This window comes from Hyaena hyaena, unplaced genomic scaffold (genome assembly GCF_003009895.1).
Source record: "Hyaena hyaena isolate Hyena2069 unplaced genomic scaffold, ASM300989v1 scaffold_156, whole genome shotgun sequence".
Lineage (NCBI taxonomy): Eukaryota > Metazoa > Chordata > Mammalia > Carnivora > Hyaenidae > Hyaena > Hyaena hyaena.
The window spans coordinates 140,236-165,424 of NW_024080788.1; the positions used below are offsets into that span (position 1 = coordinate 140,236).

General features: G+C 35.9%; 1 protein-coding gene across 1 annotated transcript in view; it reads right to left on the bottom strand.

Annotated features, from left to right (window-relative positions):
• Positions 1 to 2,016: 2,016 nt before the first annotated feature.
• ERAP2 (endoplasmic reticulum aminopeptidase 2) overlaps positions 2,017 to 25,189 on the bottom strand; it is a gene marked incomplete at its 5' end in the record, with an annotated part of 38,096 nt that continues 14,923 nt past the window's right edge. The window contains 16 exon segments of the mRNA XM_039239353.1: positions 2,017 to 2,151; positions 3,263 to 3,344; positions 5,171 to 5,311; positions 6,075 to 6,149; positions 6,151 to 6,231; positions 8,724 to 8,908; positions 9,372 to 9,509; positions 13,960 to 14,070; positions 14,072 to 14,139; positions 15,614 to 15,693; positions 16,204 to 16,285; positions 17,631 to 17,690; positions 20,980 to 21,075; positions 21,078 to 21,126; positions 21,442 to 21,558; positions 22,387 to 22,511. Coding sequence (XP_039095284.1) covers positions 2,017 to 2,151; positions 3,263 to 3,344; positions 5,171 to 5,311; positions 6,075 to 6,149; positions 6,151 to 6,231; positions 8,724 to 8,908; positions 9,372 to 9,509; positions 13,960 to 14,070; positions 14,072 to 14,139; positions 15,614 to 15,693; positions 16,204 to 16,285; positions 17,631 to 17,690; positions 20,980 to 21,075; positions 21,078 to 21,126; positions 21,442 to 21,558; positions 22,387 to 22,511 — 1,625 coding nt within the window.

Here is a 25,189-nt window from a genome sequence, read left to right on the forward strand (position 1 = left end):
CCCCACGCAAAGCCTAAAAGGGAGCAAGACATTGGTTCTGGGCACCTATGATCTGGAAGATTTCTCATTCTGAGTGAGCTTCGGACACCACAAAATTTTCCCAAGACTCTGCCAGCATTCAGCGAGGTATGGAGTTGGGTCTGCTTTCTCCAACATCTAGTCATCACCTTGCATATGGCTTTTTCACAACTCGTTTGTTCATTTGGGATAAAAGGAAGTAAAACTAACTTTAGCCAAGTCTTAGTTTGTGTTGGGGGTTTGGGATCAGCCATAAATGTTTTGAAATACCACTCCAAGTACAATACACTTCCTTAAAAAAAAAAAAAAAAACTCTTGATTTGTTAAAACATTATTGGCACAGTGATTCTCATGTTCATTCTCAACAAATAATAAAACCACTACTTCTACTACCACGCCTACTTTTGTACTCAATTGTTAAGAACCTGAGAAGTTACAAATGTATATAAATAAGGAACTAAAAGGAAGAGAATAAAAACTTGGAAATATATGGTAGATAACTTACTATACAAAATAAAGAACTTTACTTATTTATGGAAATAAATATGACAGTGCAGAGATCATACACTTTTCACTGCTTAAGTTACATATTATTTTTGGGGCGGGGAATAATTTTCTTCACTTTTTAGTTTCTTTTTTTAAAAGTAGACACAATTCCAGAGTGATATCACATGTTATACAGACTTTGGTAGGACTATGACTGAGTGAAATCTGGAGTCAAAAATGCTTCAAAGAATCCAAGAAATGATTTGAAAACAAACTTAACATGATGTATGTTGGGTCATACCCATGGACCATCCCAACTGTATTCTTTCTCTGACTATGGAACCAGGGAAAGATCTATAAACCTTCAAGCTATCAGTCCAGGATAGATTGGATAACAGCCTCCCCACCCTAGCCCTGCCTCAACAGCCCAGCTTCCCTTAATGAAGTCAACCATCTGTATATTGATTCAAATCTTTCTAGAATGTGTTTATATCTTCATATTGATTCATATGTGGGAACATGAATTTATTAAATATACTACCTGTATTTAGAGAGGTGTTTCTTTATTCATTCCAAATACCTTGTTAAGACAATTAAAAGAAGTAGCTAGAAAAACATTTCAGAGATTAAGAGTTCCTCTTAAAATATGAAGAAATGCTAAAACTGGGTTGTACAATATGATGATTCATTAAAATATTTACATTAAACCAAGAATTAACCAGAAATAAACACAGTGCAGTCTAATTTTGCAATTTTCTAATGCTATGTTAAAAATGCATTAGTGTATGGGTTAAAGCAGTGAGGTATCATTTTTCTCTCCTGCACCTTTGTGACTGCAGATTTTATTGCCTATGGAGATGACCTCTGAAGGCTGTCTCTGAGGCTCTTTAGGAACATGAGGCTCAAGTCAAGCACCCCTCCTGGCTTTATTGATAAAGCCTGACACCTGGTTTCTAATAATCTGAGATGTGATGTCAAATTCTCTGTGTTCTTGATCCTTATACTTCATAATTTGATTCAGATTTTCCATGAATGGTAAAAATTACGTGAACTATTCAGGCTCAGATGAACAAAGAAGAAGGTGACAAGATGAAAGGATGCAAAAGAAAGATTTTTTTTAAAAAGAGTTGGTTATGTTTCCTTGAAGATAAAACTGGGCAAACTCCCGGTTACTAAGCAAGATTAGGAAAAGCAGCAAAGAAACAAAAAGTGCAATGTAGATAGTGTGTAGTGCTGCTAATCTATTACAACTATGTCTATACATCTATATATTCATCTCCACATATCTCCATTATTCAGGAGGTTTACATTTAAATAGGCTACTGAACTGGCCTTCTGCTACTTCAACATCATACATCTTTCATCTAGAAAGAACAGCTGAGAGCAGGCAGCTGTGCTCGTTCATTTGTTGAGGCTTCTTACTGGTTTAGACAAAATATCCAGGACTTTGGCTTAAGCTTTACTGACTTCATGCCCACATCTGATGTGCTCTTTCTACTGACTACTTAAATACTAATCAGTAGCCAAAGTCCTCAGAGTGGAAAGATTCATCTCCCACTCAATATTTTTGAATATGGCTTCCAGAATAATTTGAAAAATATCCAGATGTAATCCTTGGGCCTTAAGAGATTCAAAGAATAGTTTCACCTGAAAATAACCAAGAAAAAAAATTACTGACACAGTCCATAAAACACTTGCTCTTGCAAAAAGTTTTGAAACTGTTTGCAAATTATACAATACACAAACATCAAAATAATAATTTCTCTGCCAACCTCTAAATGGGTTCTTTTCTTCTTCTCTTTTTGTGTATAATTATTATCTCACTTTGTCTTCAAATAGATAATGTAAGACGGGAATGATAAAGCCCCATCTTATTTTTTTTGAATTTTTTAATGTTTTATTTATTTCTGAGAGAGAGAGAGAGAGACAGCATGAGTAGGGGAGGGTCAGAGAGAGAGGGAGGTACAGAACCCGATGCGGAGCTCAAACCCATGAACCATGAGATTATGACCTGAGTCAAAGTCGGACATTTATCTGACTGAGCCACCCAGATAAAGCCTCATCTTATAAGCAATCAAATCAAGTCTTAGAGCAAGTTGTGAGCCAGGACTTAAGTTCTAGAATTCTAAGTTTCTTTAAAGGATAAATAATTCAAGATTTATTTTGGAAAGATGTAAAACATTACAATGCTTTAAAAAAAGTAGAATTGCCACTAACAGTAGTTTTGTTAAAAGACCTTTAAGTATTCTTCCAAACTTCAACATAGTCACTTGATGATATAATATGCAAGGACTCATGTCTCAAGGGTAATTTTTATTTTGAATGCTATAAACACCTGTATTTTAAGAAGTTCTAGACCTGTCCCTTCCATTTACTTGCTATGTGACATTGAACAAACCACTTATTTTCTTTTAATAAAATGAGAGCTTTAAACCAGATTACATATAAGTTTGTACTAAGTTTTATAACTTGGACATTTATTTTTATTTTTTTTAAGTTTATTTATTTTGAGAGAGAGAAAAAGTATGCACATGAGTTGTGGAAGAGTAGAGAGAGAGATGGAGAGAGAACCTCAACGAAACTCTGTGCTGTCAGCACAGAGCCCAATGCAAGGCTTGAACCCACAAACCAAAGTCACAACTTTGTGACTGTGAGACATGACCTAGACTGAAATCAGAGTTCAACACTTAACTGAATGAGCCACCTAGGCACCCCTTAACATTTATTTTTAAATTGTTAGCAGTAAAGAATCACAAACCTCTTGTAACTCATCCTTGGAAGAAAAGTGAGATATTGTGCCAGAGATGATCATTCTCGTGGAAAATGAGATATCTTTTTATCTGAAGATAAAAAAGAAACCCACAAATTTAATAGAAATATCAGCCTTATGTTTATTATGTCATATGTTTTTAAAATATGTGGCATTCATGACTGTATGTTTGTACATTATAATATATACTATTAATTACCATAGGAACAACTTATTTATCCAGTAAAATCCCAAAGCTATGAAACATAACAAATTTGGCACAAGATAAAAATGTAGATAAAGACTTTTTTAGGAACTGTGACTAGCTTATTGAGCAATGTTTATGTTTAAATTTATCTTTATGTTGAGAGTAGCATTGTCTATATTTTTTTATTATGTACTCTATTGGTAAAGACTTTTTGTCCAAGAACTTATCAATATACACATTTTTATTTATGAATTATATGCATGTATAATGTTGCAGGTTAAAAAGAAAATTTAATAACATAAAAACTAGTATATGTAGTAATATACTCTTCTTGAACTCTAATGTACTATTGTCTTGCACACTTCCCCATCCCATTTTGGAAATACATTGATACACTGTATTTGGGGGGCAATGTTATTTTGTAGAACTGCATTTGCAGCCACAGACTGTATCCTTCACCCTGGTGTCTTATATGGAGAATCTGTACCATAAGTCAAAGGGATTCATGCTGAAAACCAGAGCACAGATACATCCCAGAAATGAGTGCACTCTAGGCTGTGCACATGGTTAGGCAGGAGGGTCATCTCTAGTGACAAAGGAAATCCATGGCATTGCAGGAAAAGTCTGATCATTTCAGGAGGGAACTGACAGTCATGCAAACAACCCAACCAATGATTCCTGTAGAGTTTTTAAGGAAACACACACACACACACACACACACACACACACACGTATATTAAAAGCAGTTTTCCTTTGGTCCCATGTGAGTATCAATCCCTTAAAGACCTGGGAGAGGGGAGAAAATGCTCTTTTTGCTTATACAAGGCTTTATAGAGGACTCTGAGTCCTTCATGGCTGACAAATAAGAGGGAAGAGAAACTGAGGTCACCAGAATCAAATACATAAACTGACACTAAGATGAACAGAGCAAACCACACAGCTCTTGGAGTCACGGTATTTTCCATATAGTTTGTAAGTGACATTACAGATTTGGATGAGGAATGGCTGAGAGCTTTAGCAGGGGTTGTTGTGAGAGGAAGCAAAGCCATCCTGTGCCTTCCAATGAAGTTGAGTCATTATTGGTTCCTTCTGGGGGGATATTTTAGGCCCAGGAGCATCCTGGAATGAGCTCTGATTCTCCCAAAAGTTGAAATGCCAGGTAAGACTCAGAGCCAATCGAGTTTTGTAGGGAGGCTCCCCAAACACTTCCAATCAGATTTCTTTCAGCACTTCTAAGCTCACCACTGTGCCATTTCCACAGGGGAACTGAGAGTGGGTATTAGCTCTCATCAAAATTCCTGAAATTTCCCTCTAGAACAAACTGGATTAACAAAGCAAGTCAAATGTATTTGATGCACTATATATGACTTCACTTCACTATATATGGGTTCTTCAGAGCTGGTGAGAAAGCTAGGAGGAGGGTGATGAGGGTGCTGATGACTGGACTTAGCTCACACGTGCTCCCAGCAATTCTCCTTTGCCTGAGCTCAGTGAGAGAAATCAATTTCCCATTCACTTCTCATTCCTCTCCCTCACACCTTGACAGAGTAATTTGGACTATTTAGTTTTCAAACTAACAGAGTTCATCAAACTATTTGGGAACAAATAGGATCATTCATATGTTTTGGGGGTCACATCATTATACTTGATTTCAGGTGACTGAGCCATCTAGGTGGAAGAACACGCATTGGATATAAATGAATACCAACTTTTTAAGGAGATGGGTCCAATTTTCTCTTAAAAAATTCCAGGCTAATTGCTGTCACTTTGGATTTCTGGAGATTGCACGAAGAAGAGGTACCAACTCCTGTGTCTTGATGACTTTTCTGCCCATTCTTAGTTCAATTAATCTGAAGAACTAAAGACCATTTGACTTCTCATAGTATGTGTTATGTAATGGAAATTAACTCAGGCTACCGATGTATTAAGAGAATAGACGAAAAAGATTCAGGATAAAATGATAATTTACCAAAACAGTAATAAATTCTTTACTGACTAACATTTTTAATGTCCCAGCAGGAATCTTAATTTTTTTCTGGTAGTAATTTTATTCACTTATTATTTCAAAGAATTTTAAATTAAAAAACATTTTTTTAATGTTTGTTTTTGAGAAAGAGAGAGAGTTAGAGCGTGAGTGGGGGAGGGGCAGAGGGGCAGAGAGAGAGGGAGACACAGAATTCAAAGCAGGCTCTAGGCTCTGAGCTGTCAGCACAGAGCCTGACCAGGGCTCGAACTTACGAACTGTGAGATCATGACCTGAGCCAAAGTCAGACGTTTAACCAACTGAGCCACCCAGGCACCCCTCAAAGAACTTTAATTAGCATCTTGTACAACATCTCACATACAAGAATGTAATTTTGTGGTAATTTTTCTCCAAGGTTTTAAAAGTAAAACTTAGTCATTTGTCTAGTATCAGTCACCTGATTAATAACTAGGGAATATCTGTTTTCACTATTTGCATTTTGCCAATATATTTTGGGAAGTAAAGTCAAAGCAAATCAAATCCTAAATCAGTTGTTTTATGCCTTTGAAGTTAGTGGCCAATATTTTAGTGACTTCATTGAATTTTTACCAGTTTACTTTTTAACAATTTAGTTAAATTAGTGCACTTACTTCATTAACTTTTCCTGTTGTTTGCTGGTTGGCAATGCATACAGAATTTTGTTTTTTTCAGCATCTGAAATTGACATATTGCTCTAAAAGGTAATTCCATTCTACTGTTGTTTGAGCACCCACAGAATATACGATCTTTAAAACATCTGTTGAAATGCTGTAATAAGAACATAAGTGAAAAAAAAGTCCTATGAAACAAAAAACTCTTTTTTTCTTATTACAATTTTAAATTGCTGTAACAGATTCACCTCTGAGTTATTTTTTACCTAATGTGTTAAACCATTTTTTCTGTCAAACTTTTATAAAACTATTTTATGTAACTTTACTTTCCAAATTATTTGTGGGTTTTTTCTACTGATTATAAAATATTAGCAAGGAGAATAATCATAAAATTTTAACTCAGAGATGAAAATAGAAACTTTATGGAATCAATAAATACAAGAGATGATTTCTGACATATAAAAGCAGTGGTTTATACAGAATTCTAGATTTGAATAATCTGTATTAGTGTTATGTGATCTTTTTAAAAAAATATGATTACTTGCTGCTTTAAGTCCCACATTAAGACTATTTTCTAACAAAATGACCTGAAAGTCATCTGATTTTCTGGGTCTAGAAAACTGTAATTTAGCACAATTGATTAGGTTCAGTCATTTTATAAATTGTAAACTGATAAGATACAATAAAATTATTTTCTGTCCACATAAAGAAGAAACCACAATTTTGGGGTTTTATTGCTCTGTAGAATATTAACTAGTTTTGATTCTAATTTGGTTTATGATTTTTAATTCCAAATATTGGTAGATCAATAATAACTGGTATTCATTTTGATAGCTTAGAAAAAACACAACAGAGAAGTAGGAATGGAGCAGGAAATTTGCATTTATCATGAAGTGACCATATGGTAGGAATTGTACTACTCTCTGTACATCATATTTAACTGTCAAAGCTACCTAGTGAGATTATTATCCTGATTTTTGAAAAGTGGAAATAAAGCTTTGAAAGGTTAAGCAACTTGTGCAAGGTGATATAATAAGCCATTTTGAAGATGATATTTAAACCTATGAGTCTAATGTTGTGTTATTTCCACTATATATGCTTAAATATCCCAAGTACCAGTTGAATCACAAAACAAAGATTAGGCAATTAAATTTATACTACATTGTTTTGATTTTAGCATATTTACTATACAAATGTATGAAAATTGATAAGAAATACATTGTAAGTTTCTTGAGGGTAGGACACATCATTGTTTGCTCACGACTTTATTCTTGGTACCTACAAACAGTGCGGGCTCACAGGTAACCTGCAAAGAATTATATTTTCAATACATGAATGAAATAATCAATTTATGTAAGAAAATTCTTCATTATGGTTTAATACTAGCAGTTTTGACGTTTAGGGGAACAAAACCTATAATATTTAATTATGTATTATTGATTACAAGCATAAATGAGCTTTACCCACAAAATTTTCATAAGTATTGCATCAGATTAAACATGTTGAGCTATCATATCTAACCCATAGGTGAGTTACTGCAGGTAAGATCATCCCTCTTCTAACAAGTATAGAGATGGAATAATATCTCATTATGTTATATGACAGCAGGATGTTTACATTTTAGCCTCACTCATACAACCCATTCAAACATGAACAAAAAGAAAAGAAAAACAGAGCTAACAGATCCTTTTTCCTAAAACTGAATTTTTATTTTAATCACAATGACCAGAAAAGTACTAAAAGAAGAAAACTGGAATTAATGTTTTTAAAAAGGAGAATTCAAGATAGGATTTCAAAAAGCTCTGAGATTTAGGTATATGGAGAGAAATTATGATAGCCTATCAGCAGTCTGGCACAGGAAAAATGGAACAGCATTTTTAAAATAATGACATTTTTCTTCAATTTTAAGGAATGAATTTTCCTTAATTCACATACCAATTTGATTTCTCAAAACGTCCAACTCTAGAGTGACAGTTTTAACAGTAACACTATAAAATCTTGTATTGGACATAAATCAAAGTTTACACTGAAAAGACTGTGGCATCTGTTAGTATCTATGGGTTGCAAACTGCTAAACTTAATGGCAACATAATCCATATGACCACTGGGCATCTTTCTGATTATTATAACCACCGCAATCCTTTTTGCCATCATATACACACTTTTGATGGACCAAATCATCAGTTTCCCATCAAAGATGAGATTTGAGGTCAAAATTCGGTCTGTGGTATTGATTAATGAAGAAGTAAATATATATTTATTTTAAAGGTATCCTCCTCTTTTTTAAGAAAACAAGTTTTAACAAATGATCACTGGTGTTTTGACTGCATGTACATTTCACATTGCTTTTTATCTTTAAAAGACATTACTTTTGGAGCTTGGGCACCCCCCTGTTTCTATCCTCTGGCTATCTTTCTGTTACCATGCCAATGCTTTTTAGCTCTCCCTCTACAAGGACCTAAACCTTACTTCCCACAAAATCTATTGAGCACTTGCTATCTGGGAGCATGAAACACTGGTATGTAATTCCCAGCATGGCTTTTACTCCCTTGTCGTCACTGAAAGGTTTTAGATCTAATGTCTTGCTTGATCAAAGACTTTTGCATCAAAGTGAAAGGAAAAAAGAACAGGACAGATGTCTAGATTTACCTTAATTTTCCACTGAATTCCATCCACTGAGAGAAGAGTTCAGTTGCCTTCTGGATGCGGGGAGTGTGGTTCAGGTAACAGGCCTGTTTTATGATGGTCCAGCCAAGCAGCCTGTCCCAGGCTGAGCCCTCGTTGCTCCAGCTTTGTGTGTCAATCTCTGGCTTAAAATATCGGAGAAGGTAACGCTGCAGAAAGCAGAGGATGATTTAGAGAGAGGCTAAATTTAGTAATCATACAGCTCCTACCCACCAAATGGGGTCAACTCTAAACTGTCTGCATGAATCTTCCCCAAACACAAAAGAACTTATCTTTGTACTTTTCTTCTCTATTTCAGGGCCCCACTTACCATGTTTAAAGAAACTTTCCTTTAAAATATGATTTAATTTACTATCGGGGGTGGGGGGGAATATCAACTAATAAAAGGTAAAAATCACATTTAGGAGGAATATTTTGCTCACAATCCTGATAGGATCCTCCTAGGATGGTGATGACAAGGAACAAGGGATTTCCAGCCATTCCGTGTTGACTGTGCTCAATCAGCCAGGTCCCTCAGCTTAATCCCCAGGAGTTCTCACAAACAGACTGCGTCTCACTGATCCTCCAGATGCTATATATTTACTTAAGGAATTTTCTGGAAGTGACACAAACCTTGAAGTTTTCAGTGACATCTGAAATATTCCTTCTGTCCATCATGTGGTAAAACAATTTTAAGTATTCCAGACCTTTGAGAAGTGCAGGGATGCTCACTTCATGTTGGAGATAGCGAGTCAGGTCAAGCGTTTTTGTCTAGGGTCAACCTTGTACTGAAGTACGAAACAAGTGTTGGTGGTTTGTATGTATCTTACAGTTCTCAGTATTCTTAAAATTAAAACAAATGCGATATAGAGGGCAATGACAGGAGCTGTTCATTATAGCCAGACCACTGACTAGCTATTTGATCTTAGGCAAATTATATAACCTCTTCAGTTGCTTTCCCGATACCTGCAGATGATAGTAGTATCTTCTATTGTTGTAAGGGATTAAATGTGTTCATACATGTAGAGCACTTAGAATAATTCCTAGCCCACAGTAACAGCTTTATAAATGAAATAGTAGCTAATATTAATATCTAGTACCAAATAATATCAAAGTTTTAACATATTATCTCATTCTCTAGTTATTTAATTTTTGGATTTGAGTTGTTCCTCCCTGTGAATTTGGAACTTTGAGGACAGGTGGTATGTCTTCTTTTTTTAATGCCCTTCCTAGAGCCTAACAGAAGTAGTAATTATTCTGAGTAGGATAAAACAAGTATTTCCATATTTTATTAGAATTTATTTAGAAACCAAAGTTATATGCCTTCTCTACATTTTCTTTTATGAGAAGAACAAACAACAAAACTATTATTGTGAATACCAAAACATTAGGGTTTCTTCTGTAGAGGAAATAAATCATCATATCGTCATTTTTGCAAAGTGATTCTTGCATATGTTTCTAAGAGATCTTGTGTCTGCACATGGTCTATAAGCTATTCATGCCAGCATCCGACTCCCAGATTAAGCATAATAATTTGATATGGAAACAGATTCCAGAACAAAGAATGTCTCTGTTGAATTTTTCATTAACACAATGCCTTACCTCCTTGGGGTTTTTAAAATTTTAAATTCTTATCCAAAAAGAGGGAACTGAAACTAGAAAAAGGGAAATGAAGAAGAACCAACTTTTGCTGTGACTTGACTCTTCTTAAGCACAATGATCTTCTGCTTTAAAATAGACTTCTGGAAAAATTTCCAAAATTTTTGTCTGAAGACAGAGGACTGGACCATATGAACTATGACCCTATGCTTTGCTATATTTTTTAAAACATAAATCTACCAAATGTCACTATTTCTTCCCACATAGTAATATCATAATGTACAGTATAGCTGTATCTTAGAGGATTAGCAACAGGGAAACTATGTATAATTTTCCATGGTCACAATTTATAAAGAATACCAAATATAAAACTTACTTCAGGTTAATCCTGTTGTTCTTATTTGGTACAACCTACTTTGTTTCTTACTAAAACAAACACCAGTATTTACTTTTATACCTACCAACTTAAAAAAATTAATCTTTTTTAAAGAAAATTTTTAATGTTTTGCTTATTTCTGAGAGAGACAGCATGAGCAGGGGAGGGTCAGAGAGAGAGAGGGAGACACAGAATCTGAAGCAAGGGCCAGGCTCTGACCTAGCTGTCAGCACAGAGCCCAATGCAGGGCTCGAATCCATGAACCGTGGGATCATGACCTGAGCTGAAGTCAGATGCGTAACCGACTGAACCACCCAGGTGCCCCTTAAAAAAATTAATCTTAATATTCATTAAGAGGACTTCTTTTCTTCTTATGTAATTATTGATTAATAAAAATCTAGCTCCTCACCACCAATCATTGCACAAAATGTTACTTGAATGTTTGTTCAGCTTAAAAACTGAACATACATATAAGAGTATACTTTAGCCCAACAGGAAAAATCTGTATCTTGTTAGTATACAGTTATATACTTATTGGTATAAAGTTTTAGTCAAATGGTACTTTTGTGAAATAAAACTATATTCCTGAGGAACAAGTTTGGGTTTTCTTTTTATGGTGTGGGACTAAAAGAAAAAAAATAGTTTTTCTGTAAGGAAATTAAAGTTGCCATTTTAATTCCACTCAACTCAGATGAGATCCAAGTGTTAAATTATATTTAGTAAGTATAAAAAAACAACTAAAACAAATATTCATTCTTTGGTCAAACTCTGTCTTCAAAGTAAATATAATTGCTGATTACTTTTTTTTAATGTTTTACTAATTTCTGAGAGAGAGACAGACAGACAGACACAGCGTGAGCAGGGGAGGGACAGAGAGAGAGGGAAACACCGAATCTGAAGCAGGGTCCAGGCTCTGAACTAGCTGTTAGCACAGAGTCCAACACGGGGCTCAAACCCACAAACCATGAGATTATGACCTGAGCCAAAGTCAGACACGTAACCACTTAACCAACTGAGCCACCCAGGCACCCTTGTTGATTACTTCTTTTAACTCTTAAATAGGTATTTGACAAAGCAGGCAAGGACAAGATAAATATTCCTGAGGGGAAATAGTAAGTAAAAAATCTATTTTTTTTACAAGTAAAAATATTTAGACCTATTATGAGAGTTTTAAATTGCTTTCATATTGAGTTACTTTTATCATAAAATTAATATAAGCAAATAATGATACACTTGTAAATTAGAGAGGAGAGGAAGAAGACTCATAATTTCACTACCCTATACATTCACTAATAGCACTTTGGAATATTTCCTGCTCTCCCCCCCAACCCCCACTTTTTAGCTAATATTTTTTCTATGTAGTTGCAAACATAATAATACACAAATTCACATTCTTCTGCTTTCCAATTTTGCATTATTTGAAATACATTTCTGTGTTCTCAGTTCATCTTCCTATTCAACAAACAATCTTTGAGACAATTCACAATATATAATACTAATAATGCTAGAGCAGGTACTGTGCTTAGTGCTTTATTGGCATTCTTTTATGTAATCCTCAAAGTAACCCTTTTTATTAGATTTTATTACTTAAAATTGGAATTTTAAAGACCAGAGAAGTTTTAAAAACTAGAAAATTTAGGCTTCAACAGTTTAGATAGTTTATCTAAGGTCAAAAAATAATTAAAGAGGTTGTACTTGAACCCATCTATTGTAAACCAAAATTTGTACTCTTAATTAACTTCATTAACCTGTCTACCAAGATCTTATTATTTTTCCACTGATGCATTAATAACTATAGGGTTCCTTCTGCTAAATTTAGACAACCTATACATGTAGGGGCTAGAAATAGCAAAGAGGACTTGGCAACTACTTGAAAGACTGCTTTCATTGGCTAAACTGTCAATATTCTTCAGTCTTTCCATTCTTAAATTTTTAATCTACCTTCTCTGCAATCTACTCAGAGTTTCTCCTTTGAGCAGACAAACCTCCTCTTTCAATGAGCCATAGCCTACTTCTCATCTAATCTACCATGTATCCATTCAGATGTGGAAATGTGTCTTCCCCAATCCTGGCCTCCAGCGTGCCCTGCTACCACTAGTTCCTAAAACTTGTGAGGCTGAGAAACAGCTCTCAATCTCTCCATTTGAAATTCTGTTGTATGGAGAAACTTCTCCTGAAAGGTATCCTGCTGATTACTCTCACTGAATTTGACCTAAATAAACATCTGAAAGGAAATAATATGTCACACTGAATAAACTAAGTACAGTAATTCTCAGAACAGGAAAACCTTACAATATACAATACTCCAATTTTTTTCCCATTGGTGATTTTATGACCTAGTTTATTCTACGTATTATTCTGCTGATGATAAATGGGAAAGGAAAGAAAATACTTTGTCTTTCTAAGAAATTCTGAAGAGGAATAAACATAAGTAGCCAATTCCTCCTTCACTTCTCTTTCAATTTCATTATGATTTCTTCAATGTGAGAAGTAATGAATGGACTGTGCACTAGATATAACATTTAGAATAAAGGGAAAGACTATATTATACTTTTTGTTCAACATATTACATAGATATTTGGTGAAAACAAGTCACTCACATAAACAAATTTTAAATCTGGAGTCAAAAGCTTAAATACTTAGAGGTTCACCCTAAGTGAGTGAAGCAGGCCACTTGTGTACAGTTTGGGACTTTGGTACTTGGGGCAATCATGGGATGGCTTCAGCATCTGTCCACTGCACCTTCCTCTTTGTGGGAATGAAGGTCCACAGTTACCAAATCTTCTCGCTTAGAAAAGAGACTTCAGAAGTCAGGATTTGTATATAAAATTTCCCACAGTTTAAAATGATGAATTAGAGGCACCTGGGTAGCTAAGTCGGTTAAGCATCAGACTTCAGCTCAAGTCGTGATCTCACAGCTTGTGAGTTCGAGCCCCGCATCGGGCTCTGTGCTGACAGCTCAGAGCCTGAAGCCTGCCTCAGATTCTATGTCTCTGTCTCTCTCTGCTTCTCTCTCTCTCTCAGAAACAAACATATAAATAAATAAATAAAATTGGATTAAATTTTTAAACACTGAATGGGTCAAAACACCTTATCAGTAGGTAGACTTTGGCCCAGTATTTGACCTTCATTCAGATCCATCTCATATGAGTGACCAACACTGAATATTTGATTTTGAAATCTAGCATATTTAATTAAGAATCAGTTACTTCCTATGAAATCAGATGAAAGTTTGCATTACCTTACCAGCTGAAATGCATCATGAATCAGACCTAGTCTGTCCTTAGGTCTGAGAAATTTGTGGTTCTGATTCAGCTGTATAATGAGTTGGCCACATATATGTCCCTCATAGTGAACAAATGTAGTAGCCATTTGAGTCCACACTGAATTTCAACCAACTGGTCATTTCAGATAAATCCAGAGTATCTAGGAGGAAGAAATTGCCATAGCCATTTTATTATCAACATACTTACCAGGAACATCTCCAAAACTGTTAGTTCTCATGCTATTACTAATTAATCAGTGGGAAGACAAAGTTTTGGAACAGTCATGATGATATTCATTTTCACGGTCTGCTGGATGGTTTTGTGTGTGTGTGAATTATAGTCTTATTAAATTTGTAAATAAGTTCATTTATAGGAAAAGGACTGTTAAATGTGTTCTCAAAAGCAGTCTATGCAGGTCTAAGAGGCCCAGTGAACCAGATGATAAACATGATTGGAATTTGACTTGAATTTTTTGTGGCTTTGTCTCAGGGTTTAGTTACCAGTTATTGAAATATGTGTATGTAAATAGGTGATTCATTTGTCCAGTCCTTATTTTGGGTGATATAAAGATTCCAGGTTGAACATTGTATTATGATGAAAACCCTCTCACATTTCAGTGTTCAAGAAGAGAAGTTAAAATTATGTTATGGGGCACCTGGATGGCTCAGTTACTTAAGCACCCAACTCTTGATTTTGGCTCAGGTCAGGATCTCGCAGTTTGGGGGTTCAAACCCCAGGCCAGGGTCTGTGTTGAGCTGGCTTGTGATTCTTTCTCTCCCTCTCTCTCTGCCCCCCCCCCAACTTGCATGAGTATGTTCTCTATTTCTCAAAATAGATAAACTTCAAAAAATTGTATTATGTATTTTTAATATGAGAGACATTATACTACATGGTGAAATAACATTACCATATTCCCTCAATAGTTCTGTGAAACTTGATCCTCATTCAAAATAAGATGAGAAAATTGAGGCTCAGAAGAAGTAATTTTTTTTTTACTATTTTATAGGTTGATAGACTTATTATTCTGAAAACATTGTTCTATTTATACTCATAAAACTTAACCCAGAATATGTTGCTGTCCAATATACACTAGACCATCTAATGAAACTATGTTTCTTTCAATGAGAGAAGAAACTGCTATCTAAAAGGAACAAACAAACAAGCAAACAACTAAAAATGCCTCCCTCTGCTATCACAAGTTATTTTTTTTAAATTATATTAAGTAAACTACCAGCCATAAAGAAATTTTTTTAAGGTCACATGTCTAATAAGTGACAGAGTGAGGATTTGAATCCAAGGCCAATTTGTTCCGAAGTACTTGCTTTTTTTAATACATATTTTTGCATTGTGGCATAAGAGCTAAGTTAGTAGTTATTAAGAGATATAAGATAGAAAGCCGTTATTTATTGATATAAATACAAACCTATCTCTAAATGCTAAAAGGACAAGAAAAATTCCCACTGAAAAGAAAATTCAAACTTTCTAGCTAAAGAGTTTTTTAGTAACTTATACAGATACTTCCCCAAATATATATCTTCTATTGTTAGATTTATTTATAGTATCTTTCCTCCAAATAACTAAGAACATGTTTAATTTCATAACTGAAACACCTATTTGGCTAATTAGTTCATTACCTGTCCTTGATTTTAGAATGTATCCATGAATCACATTATAGGAACTCATGGAGTAGGTCAATGGAATATGCCAAAGGTACCTAGAAATAAAGACTGTTACAGATTAAATGAATGGCCATTTTAATTTTCACATTGTCAGACTCAGATTGCCTATAAAAGTCACCTAATGGCCCATCTTTCACACTATAAGTGGCCTTATAAATTTTATAGGCTAAGACTTGCAGATCCTTGGGTATGCAAAAATTCTTCCATATGATTATAAAGGTGCAGCAATATACACCTAGTTGAGCTCTGTCACATTTCCTTGTGCTATTTGCTATCCAAATCTCATATCACAAGTTCTGTTGATTGTTTTCTTCCAAGGAAGAGAAAAAAAAATCCAATCTTCCTTTCATATTTCCAAAAACTCTGACAACCTGATATGAATTCAAATAACCAAAGAAAAGCTTCAGGAAAAGCCTCAAGAGATTAAGATCTGACTTTAGTATGATTTCCACAACTTTTTTGTTCAACAGAGCTACCCACACCCAATCCCTGCCACTGCCAAGTGACTGTTAGTGGTCAGCAATGCCACGATCTAGGATATGCACATTAGCCAGAGGAATGTTCCTTTCTGCAGAATCCATGTAGTCATCATCTCCTTGACCTCCACATCTTCCCCAGAAAGGCAAGCTGAAATGAAAAGTGACTTTGGTAACATAGGAGAGAAACCAAAGAGATCAGAAATGCAGATCTCCTTGGACACCAGAAACAAGGCTTATTGAGGAGGAGAGACGTCAGGCTGCAGTCTCAGGGTGGGAACTGGAGCAGGGCTGCCTACCCCAGGCCTGCTCTCTGCAAGTTAACTGAAAGACAGATGTATGTGGGAGAAGGTTGACATGTGGTGGCATAGTCCCAGAGAAGGGCTGGAGACAAGCCTCTCTCTTGCTCCATTTCAACCCCTGCCCCCCTAAAAGAAAACTGAAAAAAGAAACCCCACCTCTCCATTTTAATAATGGTACAGTGGGGGTGTTTAGTAAAGAAATGTCTGTCTTTAGGTGAGCTTTAAATATTCCAACAGAACAATATCACGTCAATAGATATCTGTTGAATGGAGAACACAACCTCCAGTTTCATAGCTTCTTGTAAGCGTTCTGATTGCTGGATCACGCTGACTCCTCCTTTAAAAGCTACACTTTGTGGGATTGCCAAGACTCATTTAATAAAGGGTTCTCCTTTTTATCATGGTGACTTTTCTTTCTGCTCCACTACAGTATTCCAATAACTTCTCAGCAGTAAACAAAAAGACAGAGCCTCAAGAAAACCATTCACTTTATTTCCAAACCTAACATATTTGGTTTGGCATTTTTCTGAGACTAGAGGATGCCAATGCGGAACTAACCACGCAGAGGAGTTCTGAGCTGAGATATTTTTAGCTAGCAGGGAGGTTGTGGGAAAGCTGAATTATAATAACAAAAATAGAGTAGTAACAGCACCATCCTCCTAAATGGCTTGAACATTCCTTTCTCAGTCAGCGTTGTTTCAAGAAAAATTGTGGAGTCTCTCTTCTTTTCCAGTTATTTAAAGGGACAGTTGGACCTTGAGGGTGTTATGCTGAGCGAAATAAGTCAGGCAGAGAAGGACAAATATCATATGTTTGCACGTATAGGAGGATTAGGAGGAACTTAACAGAGGAACAAGAAAGAGAAGAAGGGAGGAAATGGTGGGGGAAAGGGAGAGAGGCAAACCATGAGAGACTCTTGAATGGTGACAAAAACTGAGGACTGATGGATGTGGGGGGGAGAGGGGAGATGGGCACGGAGGAGGGCACTTGTGGGGATGAGCACTGGGTGTTATATGGAAACCAATTTGACAATAAACTATTTGTAAAAAATAAATAAATAAAAAATAAAAGATGATATAAATGCAAAAAAAAATTAAAAAAATAAAAAAAAATAAAGGGACAGTTGGGCTACTCCACACGCTCACTTTGCATCATGTGATGCAGATCTCTTCTACTGTGTAAGATTCTACATACTCACCGTGCTGCTTGTCATCTTAGAATCAGAATAACGGAATCCGCCAGATGTAAAATTACCTAAATAGCTTTATGAAACAAGAATGAGGGGCGCCTGAGTGGCTCAGTTGGTTAAGCATCCGACTTTGGCTCAGGTCATGATCTCACGGTTCATGGGTTCGAGCCCCAGATCGGGCTCTGTGCTGATAGCCAGCTCAGAGCCTGGAGCCTGCTTTGGATTCTGTGTCTCCCTCTCTTTCTGACCCTCTCCTGCTCACGTTGTCTCTCTTTCTTTCTCAGAAAAAAAGAAAAAAAAATGAAAGAGCACAGTCATTTGGGTACAGATAGTCCCATAGTCCAAAGTAACAAAAGTTACTCACATATATAAAACAAAAAGAGTAATTTTTGCAGATTTCCTATGGTCACTGTGAATATATATAGTAAACTTTATGTTTATGTATACATATATGTAAGTTTTAAATATACATATATATTTAAAGTTTTCTAAAGAAGTACAATATAGGAGATGCCTGGGTGGCTTAGTCGGTTGAGCAACCAACTTTGGCTCGGGTCATGATCTCACAGGTGGTGAGTTTGAGCCCAGCATGAAGCTCTGTGCTGACAGCTTGGAGCCTGGAACCTGCTTTGGATTCTGTGACTCTCTCTTTCTCTCTCTGTCCTCCTCTGGTCACTCTCTGTCTCTTTCTCTCTCAAAAATAAACATTAAAATGAATTTTTTAATTAAAAAATACATTGTAGTAGAATAACTTTTAGGAATGAACCAATTTGTTGAATTTTTATTTCATTTCTTCCCTTTCCTCTAGGGAGGCTCTACTTAATTCTTTTATAGTGCATGCTGCTCATGCCCCTATTTAGCACTTTGGCAACTGGGTCTAGTATTAATCTTCTCCTATCATCTCACAAATTCCTTGATTGAGAAGGGGGAATGCCTTTGCTTACCTCAGCATTCCCAATGCTACTACAGTAGCATATAGAAAATACATAATAAACTTTGAATTCAGAATTAAAATGAGACCTACGGATATCAACAAATTGTCAATCAACCCTTAATTAACCAGGAGTTAATGCTTAAAAGGAACTGTAAATTGAAAAATATCACACACACACACACATTGAGGCTCTCAAATGCCACTGAATAATTTTATGAAAAATAACAACAAAGAACTCCTCTAATTCCCAAGTTGCTACGACATGTATTAGAATTGTTGTTACATGACAAAAAGGTAAGTAAGATATTTTCAGGAATTCTTCAGTTTCATCCCACAGTTTCATTTGGCATCAGAAAGCGGTCAACTAGAACTGAGGACCTTTAGGGGAGGGTTAGAAGGGAGACTTTCCTGATAACTGGGAAGAAGCTGTGTTGTAATTGAGAGAATCAATACTGGACTCGGAGTGCGAAGACAGATGTTAAGTACTGACTCCATCATTGTTTGGTGTCTATGTGACCTGGCACCAATCTCTCCCTTAGAATTACTTTTCCTACCTGTAAAAATGGGATAAGAATGCCTACCTTACCTTCTTGAGATAGTTAATAAGCATGATATGACAAAAATTAACATAGGGATATTCACAGCTGGCCTAAAAGAATCCTGCAATTGTTGGCCATATTTTTCCTTTAATTTCCCCTCTACCTTCCTACACTCATTATGCACACCAAAGAGAGACTATTCATTGTTGAAGAAAGATAAAGTTTATGTCTACACACACACACACACACACACACACACACGCACACACACACACACACACACACACAGAGATTGCAAACGAAAGGAGGAAAAGGATGGGAGAGAAAAGCAATGTATGGCTTGTTGACAAGTTTAGGAGGAACTGTGGAGAGAGAGCATCTAGATCATCAGTAGGAGGTAGTGCAAATGGATTAAAAGCATTTTTATAGGTAGTAGTAAGGACTGTGTATTTTATTCCCTTTTATGATTTTCAAGAAATGTGAGTAAAAGATTTGAGCTACTTTGAAAAAATGTTTAATGACTTGACTTTGTTCTTTTGACCACACACATAAATTATTAGACCATGAGGTTCCAGACTTTATAAGGGCATAAAAAATATCAAGTGAGATTATGTACTTGAAATATCTCTATAAACTGTTAAGTGCTATACAAATACTGAACAATATTATAACTGTCCCTGGGACATAAGTGTTTGTAAGGAAGAGGAGACCTCTTCTATCAACAACGGCTTAGGGTTTTTCTACCTATATGCATGAGCTCTGCCAGTCCAGTACTTCTATAAAAGATTATTTCACTCACTGTTAAACATTTAAGAATATTTTAATAATTTTTTAGAATCATCTGAGTTGACTGCATGTTTTTTTTTTGTCTTACCTATTATACTACATGAATCTCAATGACTGAGATCAAGATTTCTTGAACAAATAATCAGCTTTTTATTAATCACTAGTGCATGGCATTAAAAAAAGAGTAGATATGATTCTTGCTCTTAAGCAATTATTATTATTATTATTATTATTATCATTGAGCCATTATAAACTAATAAAAGAGAATGTCACTTTATGGAACAGATTCATAAATGCACTTCTAGGTATTTAGGAGAAAGGTAAAACAACGAGGGATGGAGTAGTCTGTAAAGAGGAGGTAAAATCTCAGCTAGAATTCAAAAGATGGTTGGCATTTGAATTCTTGGAAAGAAGAAAGCACAGTTCAGGTAGCAAGGGCACTAGAAAGAAAGACATGATGACATAAAGATTAAGCAGAATTTCTTCCTATGAGGGAGAAGACGTGTCTTGCTCAATGGAGAATGCATGCTGGACAATAAAGTTGAGCAAGTACAGTTCAACCTTAAAATCTGGGCAGAGAAGATTAGGTATTTATGGTAGGAATTAAAAAGTCAGAGGCACCTGAGTGGCTCAGTCAGTTGACTCTTAGCTTCGGCTCAGGTCATGATCTCACAGTTGTGAGATCAATCCCTGAGTCAGGATCTGCACTGACAGCATGGATTCTCTCTCTCCCTTTCTCTCTGCCCCTACCCAAGTCATTCTCTCTCTCTATCCATCCCTCCCTCCCTCTCAAAATAAATAATAAAAAAATGGAATTACACAGTCATTACAGATTTTGAAAAATGGGGAGATCAAAGTGTAGGGTTAACCTTAGAGGGGAACCACAGTGAAGGAGGCCAAATATCAAATACTGCGACTAACCCAGTGTGGCATCCTGGTTTAGTGTGGTGCCAGAGGAACAAGAAAGGTGCTGCTTTCTATGGACCCAGGCAATGTGAAAAGTGGAATATATATTGGTTGACTGACAATGTAACTATTTATAAACCTTCATAATTAGCCTGTTACATTTTAGGCTTAACAACAGTCTACTGTTACCCAATATATGACTTACATTGGACAGGCCGCTCCACAAATTGTCATTTTTGGCATTTCCATAACTGAACTTTTTAAAATAGTGAATAATTCCTTCCTGAATTTCTCCTCACTCAGAAGATTCTTGAACATATATGAAATACAAACTCCCTAAAAGAAAGAAGAAAGAAAGAAAGAAAGAAAGAAAGAAAGAAAGAAAGAAAGAAAGGAAGGAAGGAAGGAAGGAAGGAAGAGAGAAAGGAAAGAAAACAAAACAAGAAGGTAAAGAAAAAAGTAGTATGATGCTTAAATTTTATGGAACATGTATAATGTCTGAAAAATGAATATCAAATAAAACAAAAGTGTAACAAGTGGCAGTGACCTGGAAGCAGTAACTTCAACTGCTGGTGGCACGACCCTCATTTTATTTCTCCTAAAAGCAGAGCTTTCACTTGCCCACAGCAGTTACTACCTTCTCATAGGCACTGCAGCAAACATTTCCTCTATTTAAATAGGAGTTTCTGCCTGCTTAGAGATAGGACAGGAGGAATTTTGTGAATCTTTTTCAATTATTCCAAAACAAACATCCAAAAAGGCATTATCCTAAATAGAGAAGAAAGTTTTGCACTTTCAATTTGATACTTTCAAAGCAATAGAAAACACAATAGGCTTAGTAAGATATTCTTAAGAGTATTCAATCAATATTCCTTACAATTGATTGTTAAGTTTCTTTTCCCATACCTATCCCCTTTTACTAGTTCTCTACTTCATAAAAGTATAAATGCAATACTCCTTCAGACTTTATTTGAATGTCTACCATGTACCAAGACCGTGGATACAAAAACAAAATGGTTCCCAATTAGTGAAACACTTGCTATATGCCAGGAACTTTCATCCATCATTTGTGCTCCTTTCAACATCCTGAAAAATAGATGCATTATGTGTGCTTTATAAGTGAAAATATAAGAAGATTTGGGATTTCACCAAGGATTCAAAACATAGCAAAAAAGAAGACACTCTGAATCCATGTCTATACTATACGACCCCAAAGAGCTAATTAACCATCACAAACCACCTTGACATGTAGTGTTTAGACTTCTTATGTCTAAGGAAAAAGACATGTTTGGAAAAAAAATCTTTCCATAAATTTTGGGGAAGTGAATAGGCCTATTGAAAATTTTGGAGGAATGTGCCTCAATTATGCTTAATTTTCAGATTATATGCCAAGAACCCTGCACAGGCTCTTTAGCGATGGGCACTCTCTTATCCTATATCATTGGATACAGACAGTGATAGTCTTTCCTCTTACCCCACATACACAACTGTATATTTGTGTTATTTCAGCTCTCTGTCCATAGACTTTTGGGTGAGGAATTTACATTGTGGGCTGAACTGTATATACGGTACGACATACAAAAATTGTAAACTTACTAATTGCAGCTCTGGATATGTAGCATTAAGAGAGATGATGTCCATGTATGTTGCAAAACCTTCATTGAGCTGAATATCATTCTACCATTCCATTGTAACCAGGTTGCCAAACCACTGGGAGGCAAAGATTCAATGTTATTAGAAATGAAACAAATATAAAGATTATTAACTGTCACAAAAAATGCAATGGGTGGTAACTTTCTTTCAGCAGTTAAGGCCTTTCCTCTTTGTTACTCTTTTCTCTCCTTACAACTTCCTTGTAGTGATTTCTCTGCCTTCTCTTCTCACCACCACGTATTTGCTTCTTGCTTCACTTTTCTTTCTTTTGTGTCCTTACTGCCTCAAACTCTCCAGCTTCCATTTTATCCTCCCAACATTTCCTAACTATTAGATTTAATACTAAGGCGGGTGGGGGGGTGCCTGGGTGGCTCAGTCGGTTAAGTGTCCGACTTCGGCTCAGGTCATGATCTCATGGTTCATGAGTTCGAGCGCTGCGTCTGGCTCTGTGCTGACAGCTAGCTCAGAGCCTGGAGCCTGCTTCAGATTCTGTGTCTCCCTCTCTCTCTGACCCTCCCCTGCTCATGCTGCCTCTCTCTCTCTCTCTCTCTCTCAGAAATAAATAAAACATTAAAAAAAAATTTTAATACTAAGGAAGAAAATAAAACATTTGTGGGGTAGAATTTCTTTCTTGCATAGCTAATACAATCTCACCTCATCCTTGATTTATGGTGATGGCCTTTGGAGAAATATAAGTCCAAATGGCTTGGCGAAGTCACCTCGTTACATTAAGTAGCAGGTACTTGACAGAATCATAAGATTTTGTTAGAACTCAGATTGTTACACAGTATTACTGATGAGGAAATTCAGTTGTTAACTTTTATTCTGACTTCCCTCTAGGGATTTACTTTGACACTAAAGTGAATAAAGTTCTGAGATTTTAAACATATATAAATAAAATTAAAAGGAAGCCATAAAGAAATGTAAATAGACATTTATCCTTGACCTCTACTTGATCTGTGACACCAGTTTTAAGTATTACTACTTTTTCATGTAGTTTTATATTTTTTAGCCTTTATGTCCAATACTGTACATCTAGTTTATCTGTTTTAGGATTGCAATTTCCAGAAAAAAAATTAAACAAAAAGATTCCAAGTCTCAGAAAAGCCTTCTTACAATTATAGAACAGAATGTAGTTTCTAGACACTGTTTAAGCTCTATTTCTTCTCTGATAACTCTCAGTTCATTTTACAAGTGGGCACCAATCTTCCCAAGGGTATTTGTGAGAAGGGGTGGGAGGTGTTTTCTTAATTTGAGAATTGATGAATAAGAGAAATACAAGTTGAACTGATTCTGGTAACTTCACCAGTTAGTAAGAGTGGCTTATTCATTCATTAAATAAATACCTATAGAGAAACTACTATATTATTGGCAACATGTCATATGTTAAAAAGATGTATATTATATATCCTCTGCCTCAAACCAAATGATGGAGGTCAATGGTTAGACAGATAAATGCAATACAGCATTGTGGCAGTATTATCAATGGCTCTGCAAGGGATAGAGAGGATTCCAGGAGTTAAAAATCAGTTCTTCTGGGAGAGTGTGTAAGTTAGTTAGGAAATGATTCATTTCCTGAGTCTTGCAAGGGGCTTCAGGTGTGTTGGGAGTAGTGTGTAGTCTAGGCAGATAAAGTAGCAGAAGCAAAACCATAAAGGATCAACACAATGTAGCATGTTTAGGAAATGGCAGGTAGTCTGAATGGCTAATGCTTAGGGTATTGGCAAGAGATGGGGCTGGAAAGGTGGAGAAGGGCTTCATCTTGGGGGCTTTATATGCCATGCTGTGGACCCCTCACTCACTCAGATGGCATTGGGGGTCTTTGTCAGAGTAAATGGTCATATGGAGATCAATCGAGAGACAAAATAGACAAGACAAAAATTCCAATGCTGCCTGCTGCTCCAGTCCTAGACTCTGTGTCTCCATCAAAGAGAAGTTATTAAAGAAAGGCCCAGGGGAGCCTCAGAGATAGAGTTCTCTAACCATTTTCCTATGAATATTCAATAGAAAAATTAGAAATCCCAAGATTCAGTCAAGTGCTTTAGAGCTACCAGTGACTACTGATCAAAACCCTTAAGATGGGCCAGTGGGGAGATTCAAAACCAGAATAAGCCATACAAATGTTCTTAAAGTACAACGCTGGACATGGCACCTATGTAATTGGGTTTTTAGTTCACTGTTTAAATAAAACCCAAGTTATTCTTATAATAATGACAAAGGATAAAAATATCATATTACTAGTTTCTATAATAAAATGAGATTTGTCTACATGGTGAAAGAGAATTTGGGGGGCCCTTAATAATTCACTGTGCTACTAGAGATTTTCAGATTGAAATAGAGTGGAAATACTCTCTAATATCTATACAGCTAGTTTTATAGCTCCATATTTATATCTAATACAGTGTTGGTAGATGGGCCTTGGAAATGTTAGCCTGCAGGGAATTGTAGCAGAGATCATTATTGTTATCATTAATAACTAATACTTACTGATTGCCTACTATATGATAGGTACAGACACTTATCTGTAATTCTTAACAACAGTTTCAAGAGGCAGAAACTGCTATTAAGTTAATTTTATAGAGGAAGACACTGAAGTTTAGAGAGTTAAGTAATGTGTCTAGGGTCAGCAGCCTGTAAGTACTTAGATGTGAAGTACTTCTTTGTGGCCATACAATGATGTGTTCCAACTAAGGGGGTTTGATTTTGCCCTAGATTGGAATGCCATGGTACTAAGGGGTATAAGGAG